The 11,488-nt window shown below is 30.4% G+C and overlaps 2 protein-coding genes across 2 annotated transcripts; both read right to left on the bottom strand.

Moving 5' to 3' along the window:
- Positions 1 to 508: 508 nt before the first annotated feature.
- LOC119614688 lies at positions 509 to 1,453 on the bottom strand. Its single transcript, XM_037970811.1, has one exon. It carries the CDS (start codon positions 1,451 to 1,453, stop codon positions 509 to 511), a length of 945 nt encoding a protein of 314 aa, XP_037826739.1.
- Positions 1,454 to 8,479: 7,026 nt separating this feature from the next.
- On the bottom strand, positions 8,480 to 10,897 carry LOC119614687 (piggyBac transposable element-derived protein 3-like). Its single transcript, XM_037970810.1, has 4 exons — positions 10,588 to 10,897; positions 8,877 to 10,532; positions 8,591 to 8,661; positions 8,480 to 8,494 (listed from the first exon to the last, which is right to left on the bottom strand). Exons 1-4 carry the CDS (start codon positions 10,895 to 10,897, stop codon positions 8,480 to 8,482), a joined length of 2,052 nt encoding a protein of 683 aa, XP_037826738.1.
- Positions 10,898 to 11,488: the final 591 nt, after the last annotated feature.

The following is an 11,488-nucleotide window of genomic DNA, read 5'->3' as shown; positions in this document are numbered from 1 at the left end:
TGATGTTTTACCAGTTTAGTATAATCTGGTTCCGCAGTTAATGAAGGAAACTCTTTTAACAATTGAATGTATTTATTATCAACGGCAAATAATTTAGGCAATGATATATTAAATTTGGAAAATATTGCATTAACTTTTAAATTCGTAAGAGAATCTAATAACCTCTTGTGCTTTACATCAATTAAAAGACCATATTTACTAAGGAAATCTGCACCAATTATTGGTTTCGAAATGTTAGCAATGAGAAAAATAAATGGAAATTCTCGTCGTAAGCCTAAATCAACAGTAAGAAGTTTTTTTCCATATGTAGAAATATTAGATCCGTTTGCCGCTGTTAAAACTATATCGGATAAATTGTTACTGTTTTTGAATTTATTTGAAGGTAAAACTGAAACTTCTGCTCCACTATCTATTAGGAAATTTAATTTATTTATCTTGTCAAAAATAAAAAGGCGACGGGACGTAAAGTTTAAATCACCATTGTTTGTCGCCTCAACAATGGGAGATATTAGTTTGAAGAATTTTGTTTATAAGAACAGGGTTGTTCACAACGAATAGCTTTATCTCCAAAGCGGTAGTGATATCTGCATAACCAATCTCTACTACTAGATCGTACTCTTGAACGAGAATTTCTCCTATACCTATTTCGATAAGATGAACGTGGTTGCCTATCATTGAACACCTGTTTAAGGGAGTTAATTTCAACGCATAATTTTTTCATATTTTCGCACAAGGTTTTCGTCAAATTTTCGACAACATATTCAATGTTTGTTGGGTTATGTTCTTTAATATTGACAACTTCGCCATTAAACATAACTTCCCATATCTTATCTGCTAATTGTATCATTTCATTAATGTCGTTATGGTTAGATCCCGTTAAAGCTATATTAAGACTCTTTGGGAGTTTCCTCAACCATAATTTCTTCAAAATATCTGGACTAAAACTAGTTCCAGCTAATAAAGACAATGAGCGATAAAACTCGGATGGTTTTCTGTTACCCATTTCACTATCTGACAAAATTTTCTCTAACCGGGAAGTTTCACTTAGTGAATGTCGTTCTACTAATACCTTTTTTAGATTATGATAAAGATTATTAGGTGGTGGATTTTGAATTATATCTAGAACAGTTATTATTACTTCTTGCGGAAGTGCTGTAATAATGTGTTCATATTTTGTTCTGTCTAAAGATATGCCTTTGGTCGTAAATTGCATTTCTGCATGAATAAACCAAGCATCGGGACAATTTGTCCAAAACTGAGGAAGTTTGACTGACGTAGCGCAAAGATCGTAATTTGATTGTGTAAAACAACCTGTTAATAAAGGGTTCTCAGTTTGAGGAGTCTGGTTTTGTTGTGTAGTGTTAGAGTTAGTGTCATCGTTTGAAACTTGTTGTATACTACTACTATTTTGAGTTTGGGAAGTATTGCGGGATGGTGACCGAATTGGTAACATTTTTCGGAAGAAGAGTTAACAATAATAGTTATATAAACAAAACAAATAACAAACAAACAACAAAATATTTAACAAAATGAACAAATAAACGTTTTTATTTTTATATATACCAATCAGTTGAGTTTATTTTTAGATAAATTCTTCTCTTATCCTCCCTTAATAGATAATTATCAACAGTACAGGTTTTTTGTAAATTAATTTTCTTGAATAGTTTATTGATAGTTTGTACGCAATTAAAAATTCATGAAATATTAGCCAATGTTGTTTAACTTGCCAAATAATAGTTTTCTGTGGCTTGAATGTATTTTTGTTCTTGATAATTAATAATCTTGCATATTATTAGTTTGAAATATTGAATCTTGAATATTAGATCTTGAATATTGGAATTGGTAAAAATTTTTCGTTTAGCATATAATGGCTCCTGGCAGGATCGCCAATATGTAGTTAATATTCTTTTTAATAAATGTATTATAAATATTATATAAAGTTTTATTTAAATTTAATGTTTTTTTTTTTTTGAAAGTAAAATATAATTCTAAAATTTATTTGATTCTCAAGAAAAATATTAATAAATTTAAAACTCGAAGAAAACTTAAAATAAAATTATATCTAAAGTATATAATTTACAAAGTATATTAATTATACATAGTATCCACAAATATATATTCCGAGTCCTTATAGATAGTGGAGTCGATTAAGCTGTCTGTCTGTATGTATGTTTGTTGTAATAAATTTTCTGAAGACCCCGGATATCTTCGACATTTTATTTAAAATTAGTTCATAAATAACGGAGTATATCTAACGAAGTACCTATGTCTAAATAATTTTTCTTCCAAAGATTCCGTTTCTTCTATGGACCCAGTTCATAAATCCCCAGGTCGAATAAAAGTAGAGATGTCTATTAAATATTCCCGTACATTGAGAATATTTAACATTTCAGAGACGTTTCAATTGCATCATTTTGAAGAAGGAGTGAATTTTTTGATGATATCGCTCATTTACTACAAAGCAGGCATAATCAAAAAAAGTCGTTTTGAGAAAAATGGTTTTGAATGTTTAATGACATATTACTATTATTCAAATTACTTTTAAACAAATCAAGGGATTTAAAAAATTAAACCAGATTAGTAGAGTTTAATATGTTTCTCATCTAAATTGAAATTTAAAATTAAAGCATCCTAGCAAAAATAAAACGAAGTACTTCCAAAAGAATAACATTTGTCACCACTTCAAAAGTAGCACTAATTTAATTTTTTACCTCCTGAGGAAGTGATGTTTACAGACTTCCGAAGAAGCGAAAATAATTCTATTTTTTCAATGTTGAAAATATATTTTTTGTTCTTCCATTTTTATGAGATAAAAAATTTTATATTTGGGCTTTTGTATTAAATGTTTCTATTACCCTACCCAGCAAAAGTAAAACGAAGTACTTCCAAAAGAATAACGTTTATTACCACTTCAAAAGTAGCACTAAGTGAATTTTTTTACCTTCTGAGGAAGTGATGTTTAAAGACTTCCGAAGAAGGGAAAATAATTCTATTTTTTCAATGTTGAAGATACATTTTTTGTTCTTACATTTTTATATGATAAAAGATGTTATTTTTGGGCTTTTTATTAAATGTGTTATTAATGTTAATATTATTTAAGTCAAATTATGTAGTTGTTTTCTATAATAATACAATTTCACTTCCAAAAAAGAGCATAAAAAGTACTTCTTGAGTCTGACTTCAGAAGTAGTGAATTTGGAATCAAATAAAAAGTACATACATCCCTCCTATGACAGGCCTGTGTTAAAATCATCACTTCTCAAGTCCTTTTCAGTAATTTTTCTATTATCTTCGCGGATCCCCTAGGATTTTGCTACGGACCACTAAGGGTCCGAGGACCCCCATTTGGGAACCGTTGCTTTAAATAATATAACTTTATATGAAAATTATTAAAATTTTTTTAATAATTAAATAAATAAATTATCGAATAAAATCACTTTAGCAATTGCTGTTTATTATTTGAACAGTGTTGGCAATACGCTAATGCTGTGGTATTTTACCGACAACAATGTTAAGAGAAAACAAATCATTTATTAATTGAAAATGAGAATTTTTAATTTTAAATTCAGAGAAGTTCAATTAAAATTCAGCTTTTCGAATTCAGAAAGCATAATTGAAACTGATTTTGCATTCTGAGAAATCCAATTGAAATTAAGATTTTTCCATTTCGATTTCGGAAAAGAAGAATTAAATTTGATACTCAGAAAAATCAATTATAAATGAGATTTCTTCGTTTCAAATTCTGAAAAGAACAAGTGGAAATTAAAGTTTTTACTTATACGAAACTCGGAAAGCAATTTGAAATTGAATTTTGGGTCTTCCGATATTGAAATGAAATATCTCAACTCCAATTTTTCTTTTCTGCATTTCAAATTAAACATATAATTTTCTACGCCAATTTTCGAACGAATAAAGTCTTAATGCCAATTATCATTTGCCAAATTTCAAATTCTAACATTTAATAGTTCTTTTCTAAAAATCAATAAAAAAAATATTTACAATTTACTTACTCTTCAAAACAGTGCACATTGGGGTATCATTTAAGTAAACTAGGCATAATGTAAATAATTAAAAAATGATTATTTTAATAAAAAAAATAAGACTTTTTTCTATATAACGCCATCTTAGTTTTCCCATTTTTATTGTATAGGCCTTTAGATGATGTAGCAAAATGTATGCTTTTATATATCTTTTTATACAATTTTTTTTTTATTATTTAATACCATAACTTTTTTATACGAATTTAATCCAAATTTCAAAAAATTTTCTTTTTCGATACCAAATATACTATTGTTATGTATGAAAAGGTGTTATTTAAAATCACAGACAAATATTTAATTATTAACGACTTTTTAAACTGCTATTTTTATACCCACCATCAAAAAAGATGGGGGGTATATTGATTTTGTCATTCAGTTTGTAACACATCGAAATATTGGTCATAGACCAACAAAAGTATATATGTATATTCTGGGTCCTTATTAAATTATATGACGATCTAGCCATGTCCGTCCGTCTGTCTGTCTGTTGAAAGAACGATAGAGTCTAACGGAATGAGCTAGAGAGTTGAAATTTTCCACAAATGTTCTCAATAGACAAGGTTTGTTTGGTATTGAAAATGTGCAATATCGGTCCCCGTTTTCGGATAGCCCCCATACAAGTGGAAACAGAAAAACAGCTTTAAAGGGCATATCTGTTTCAAAAGTACGAGTATAGCGATGAAATTCGACACAAATAAGTTTCATATGATCCAAAACCTCCCTACTAAATTTTATAAGGATCGGTCCATAATTGACCCTACCCCCCATATAAGGTCCCCTTCGGAAAATCTCTATAACGCTCATTACTGGCTTAAAAATAAGAATATAGCGAAGAAATTCGCCACAAATAAGTTACATGCAAGTAAAAATCGCTCTACCAAATTTTATACGGATCGGTCCATAATTGGCCCTACCCCCATATAAGGTCCCCTTCAAAAAATGAATTTAACGCTCATTACTGTCTTAAAATAACATGTATAGCAGTGAAATTTGACATAATTAAATTCCTGACGAGTCAAAACCTCTCTACCAAACTTTATGTGGATTGGTCCATAATTGACCCTACCCCTCATATAAGGTCCCCTTCAAAAAATTACTTTAACGCTCATTACTGGCTTAAAAATACGAGTATAGCAATGAAATTTAACATAAGTAAGTCCTTGACGAGCCAAAATTTAGGTATCTATCAAATTTTATGTGCATCGGTCCATAATTGACCCAATCCCTCATATAAGGTCCCCTTCAAAAAATGACTTTAATGCGCATTGCTTGCTTAAAAATACGAACATAGCGATGAAATTCGACACACATAAGTTTCATACGAGTCAAAATCTGTCTACCAAATTTTATGTGGATCGGTAAATAATTGACCCTACCCCCATATGAGATCCCCTTCAGAAAATTACTTTAACGCTAATTACGGTCTTAAATATACGAGTATAGCAATGAAATTCGACACACATAGGTTCCATGCGAGCCAAAATATCTCTATCATACATAAGTAACATAAGTAAGTCCCTGACGAGCCAAAAACTCTCTACCAAATTATATGTGGATCGGTCCATAATTGACCCTACCCCTCATATAAGGTCCCCTTCAAAAAACGACCTTAACGCTCATTACTTTCTTAAAAATATGAGTAAAGCAATGAAATTTGACATAAGTAAGTGTCTTACAAGTAAAATCCTCTCTAGCAAATTTTACCTCTACCTCGAAAAAATACAATTTTTTCCTAATTCTTGAGTAGTTTTCTCAGAAAATACCCAAGATTATTCAATGAATTCTGTCTCACGCTATTTATTTGGCCCAGGGATCAATTATGTTCAAACTCAAAACAATCGGTCCAAGATTTCCCATAGTCCATATTCTCGAAAATGGGTTTATCTTTAATAACTTCATCAAAAATATCGGTATCACCTCGAAATTTTGCACATATGTATAAAATATGAACAGAAATCATATTACTGACGTAAATCTGTATTGGTACATAAATGGTCATAGCTCCCATATAATGTCCACTTCCGAAAATGCACATAACTAATTAAGAAATAAAGATATTGGAATAATATTCGACATAAATATGTTCTCTGTATTCATATATCACTCTGGAAAATATTTTTCGGATCGGTCCATATTTGGACATAGCTCCCATATAAGGCCTATTGCCGATAACCACGTAAATTCACATATTTCTTTACTAAATGAAGATATCGGTATGAAATTCATCATGAATGGGTTTAAAGTACATATAAAAGAGCCTGCGAATTTTTTTCCGGGTCGGTCCATAATTGGTCACAGCTCTTATATAAGGTCCACTTCCGAAAACTACTTAGAAGCACGTACATAACTAATTAAGAAATAAAGATATTGGAATTATATTCGACATAAATATGTTTTGTGTATATACATACACAGAAAAAACTAAAATTATATTTCAATTATCAAAATAATAATATCACCTAAATGATGATATCAATTATCAAATTTGTAAAAAAATTAAAAAAATACTTTTTTTTCAAATAACGAATTAATCAGAACAATTAATATCAATAATTGAGACAAAATTTAAAATTGATTAATTCATTAATTCTATAAATTAAATATATAATAAAAATAAAATCTAAATTTTATTAATTTATTAATCAAATAAATTAGTTTGTTTGGTATAAACTTTATTAAAAACCAATTAAGTTGATGATTAAAACAATCAAATTATTAATTGATTACTCACAATGTTAAAGGAATACTTAACCTTTAACAATGCGTTGAGCATTTACAAAAAATATCACTTTATTATCAAAAATATAAAGTGTTTTATAAATTGTCAAGAAACTTGATTATATACCTAAAGTCTTATAGACTATTTAAGAATTATAAACATTATTAGCATAAGAACTCAAAATAAAATATTAAAAAAAACTAAAATAGAAAAGTTGGCTAGACATTTTTCTCAATAAATTAAAAAATTAATTGAATCAATTAAAAATTTAATCAAATTTGTAAACTTAGGTTTTAAACAACGAGATAATTACGTCAAATGAAAAATTGTTTAAATTAAAATTAAAGAAAGAGGAAAACATGTTAATTGAAAATAAACTACCGGTAATTTTTTCTGTGTATATGACTACCAAATATTTTTCGGATCGGTCATTAATTAATCATAGCTACCATATAATGGCCATCGTTAGTGGCCACGTCAATGGATATACATATTTCATTACTGAATGAAGATATCGGTATAAATTTCGTCATGAATATGTTTAAAGTAGATATGAACCATCCTGAGAAATAATTTCCGGATCAGTCCCTAATTGGTCATAACTCTCATATAAGATCCACTTCCAAAAATCGCATATTTCATTGATAAATAAAGATATCGGACTAAAATTCCTCATAAATATGTTTTTGATATATACAAATCACTCCTAAATTTTTCAAAAAGCTTACAGGTGGAGGTTATTTAAGATTCGGCATAGCCAAATATAACACTCTAACTTGTTTTGTAATTATATTTTTTTATTTGTTTCCAACAAATTAGAAATTACACTTATTCGTAAGGCAGTTCAAACTGAATTACGTACAGCTGAAATTTCGTATAGCGAAACATGTAATTCTATTCGTAATTGAATTACATGAATTACTATGAATTAACGTAATTAAATCGTTAATTAATAGTAAAAAAAACTATGCAGTAAATAACATTGCGCGTTCGTTTAAACGTATCTTGCTATAGTTTTTAGTGATTAACATATTAAATGTTACATAACTGGTTTAATGATATGCAGGGTTTATATTAGTACGATTAAATATTAAAAAAAATTATACATTTGAACGAAAGTGTGTAAGTTACAGTAGACTCGCCGTTCTTGTTTGCCATTTAGTTGACTCGTATTTTTCTTTGTATCAGTTAAGGGCCCTTCAGACGATCACACTTTACGTACGACAAGGCTAATGATAAAGTAAAATGAAATTCCATCCGTATGACAAAAAAGAGAATAAAGGTCGTATGATTTATATTTTTTGTGTTTACTCGATTGGTATAAAACAATAACAAAGTAAGATGGAAACAGCTGTTCCATTTTTTTGTATGTGTTTACATAAAAATACATCCCTGCGACTTGCTTGTTTTTTGAATCATTTCAAAAAATGACGGGAGCCATACGACTGTCAAATTTTCCATCCGTATTTTCTCTCAATGTGTGATGGTTTCATTACATATTGCGTTAAGACAATCCCATCCGTTCTCTTCTACACAAAATTTTGACAGATCATATTACTTGTGTGCTCGTGTGAAGGGGGATTTATTAAACGTAGAATTTTGATAAACTTACTTAGGGAATGAATGGTGGTTTGTGATTTGTCCCAAATCAAGACATAACTTCAAAATGTCACTTAGTTTAAAAGACACATTAGTAGATTAGCTTTATCCTTCGAAAGTGTTAACCCTTAATATCCTGATTTTTTTTTTTGAGCTGAAAAAAATTAATGTTATAAAACTGGCATTTCTAAGCAACTTTTGTTCTACAACTTTGTTCTTAAATATGAATTACCTGAGTTATGTCAAAAATACCTGGTTGGTTCTTTGAGGAACCACCAGGCTCCCGGACGTCACAAATTACAACTAGTAGTAAATAGTATTTTTAAGGCAAAAATAAACATGTTCATTTTATTTAAGGGAAATATAAAGGAAAATTAAAAACAACTTTTAATAACTTATAAATGATTGTTAGTTTTGATGAAACTCATAAAAACAGTTCTTTTCGGCCGAAAAACATAAATTTATGCCACATTTTTGACATCGAACCTTTGTACGAGATGTACATTTTGGATTTTTACACCGTGGTTTGCCTTCTTTTATAAATTCTGGAAAATGTCCTATATTATCTAAGCGAATATCACGAGGTGGTAATGCAGCACACATTGGGCGTGGACGCTTTACAATAATTTCAGATTCAAGGTTACTTCGCCGACCTTTTCCCATTCGTATTTCAGTACCAGATTTCGTCAAACAATGTGCAACTTCTGACACAAATTCATGTAATACCTTCTGTGGTTCCACATTATTAGTCTCTACATGATGCCTCTTGTATAAAATCCATGCGTTGATGATGGCAATATCACACATATGATAAAACAAACGGCTTGTCCATTTGCGGGATTTTATACGGATGTGACTACGACCGAGAGACGAGTCCAAAAGGTCAACACCACCCATATATTTATTGTATTCATGGACGATATTTGGACATTGAATACTTTCCATTTCCTTTTTCTTTTTGTTGTATCGTTCTATGGTTGGTGTATCCTTGGGCGTCTGACCATCAGATGAAATATATGGCTTTACTCCGGCCATTGTTGATGCCATGGTGACAACTTTGTTATCATTCCATGCCACTGTTGTGACATCGATTCCATGAAATGTTCCAACATATTCTTCGGAATCACCGCGATTAGCAAATTTTTGTGACAATTTGCACAATGGAAGACGTGGACGGCGAACTGTACCAATTGAGTATATCCCTTGTGTTCGCAAATAAACCATTAAAGGAACAGAAGTATAATAATTGTCGAAAAATATGACGTGGTTGACAAATCGAGGAACCGAACGAGCCAATCTTACCACAACATTTGCAGATGCACCCAAATTCGGCTCATTTTCTTCACGGTGGTCATCATCACCAGAATATATTTCAAAACTATAACAAAACCCAGAGTCATCACACAGAAGAAACAACTTGTCGCCCCATGGATGTGGTTTATCAGGCATATATTGTTTTAGATAGTGTTTGATTTTGGTGGCACAAATTTGTTCGTCAACACACAAACGTGCTCTCATTGGAACTTTTTTAAAGTTTCTATTCAAGGCTGTTATAACAGGCCGTATTTTGTACAGCCTATCGTAGCCCGAATCACACTGTGGTATAGATCCATAGCTTCTACGGGCAACTCCCGATGACGTCGATGGCTGTTGATCAGCTGCGTCTTGAAAATGTTGGCGACGGGGCATTGTCTCGTTGTTATTGAGATGTAAAAATTGTCTAATTTTTTCATGACGATTTCGAGTCATACAATCCATAATTGGTTTAAAACCATAATCACTCCAATAAGATCGTACGCTTGGATATTTGAATACCGACATATAATAATTAACTCCCATGAATCTTTTAATTTCATCTGGGGTGGTATTCAGGGGCTTTGCGATGTCTTTTTGCACAGCGTACAGGTTGCTCTGTTCTACAATATTTGAAATAATATCGTCCGAAATAAAAAACGAAAAAAAGTCAAGTGGAGATTTCAACGCCAATATTTCCGGTGATAAAGCGTCATTACCCCGAAATTTTATAATATTCGAATAATGTTGCATATGTCTCTTTCGCCATAAAGGTCTTTTAAAAACAGTTGAATCTTTTTCAATTGAAATACCTTCAAACATTGTGGCGTATTCTTGCCACCGTGATCGGTCACCAACAATAACTGGGTCTTCCACGACATCTATAACATATGGGATTTTTACATGAAAGCAGATGAGAAATATGTTATTTATTACCTTGATTCAATTCTGAGATCTCAGCAATGTTTTGATTTTGTGAAGAGAAATTGTTCACATCCACTGTATCGTTTGGTTCTATAATATTTAGAGTATTTGATTGTTCCATGGTCTCATTATGTAAATTGGACTCTTCTACTCTATCTTTAACACTTTTTTTTCTAATGGCGGCATTAAAATTAAAATCTGGGTAGCACTGTTCATCATCGGAAGAAAAATCTTCATCATCTTCGCTTTCTGACCAAGCAATTGAATTTACATATTCAGTAAGTTCTTCTTGTGTACGGAAGTCACGAATTCTACGCTGCATATTGAATAAATTAACTAAAAAACACACACAAATTTGTTTGCCATACATTTTCATATATAATTAATTTTGAACTCTGGGTGCCTGGTGGTCCCTTAAAGAACCAACCAGATATTTCTAAAAATCTAAACAATTAAAAAAGTAAAATCACTTCAAATACTTACAATAACTATTATATATCACAACAATTACAAAAATATTTTTTTATAGTTAAAATTTTGTCTATTTATTACTAAAACTCTTCTTCAAAAACTCGCAAAATTGCAAAAGAGCAATTTTTTTAGGTTAGCTCACTCTTTTGAACATACACTTGTCAAACAATATTATATTCCAATGCCGATCGATGAAATTAGCGGCGCTTAAAATTAAGAACAGTTTGAAAGCCACAGATTGAAGCTTACAAAAAATTAACTTAACAAAAACTTAATTTTAGTTGGTTGGTTCCTAGCGGAACCACCAGGCTATTAAGGGTTAATAAAGGAAAAGATAAAAATGAACAACAATTTCGTCTTACATTATTGGACTAAATTAAACAAAGAAAGTCACATAATTATTACAACTATTTATTTTGTATATGTGTATGTGTAAGATGTC

Source organism: Lucilia sericata, unplaced genomic scaffold (assembly GCF_015586225.1).
Source record: "Lucilia sericata isolate MDLA Ls3-8-SP2 unplaced genomic scaffold, ASM1558622v1 Contig003245F_arrow, whole genome shotgun sequence".
NCBI lineage: Eukaryota > Metazoa > Arthropoda > Insecta > Diptera > Calliphoridae > Lucilia > Lucilia sericata.
Note: the sequence above shows the minus strand (reverse complement) of the source record. Positions and strands in the feature narration are given on the sequence as shown.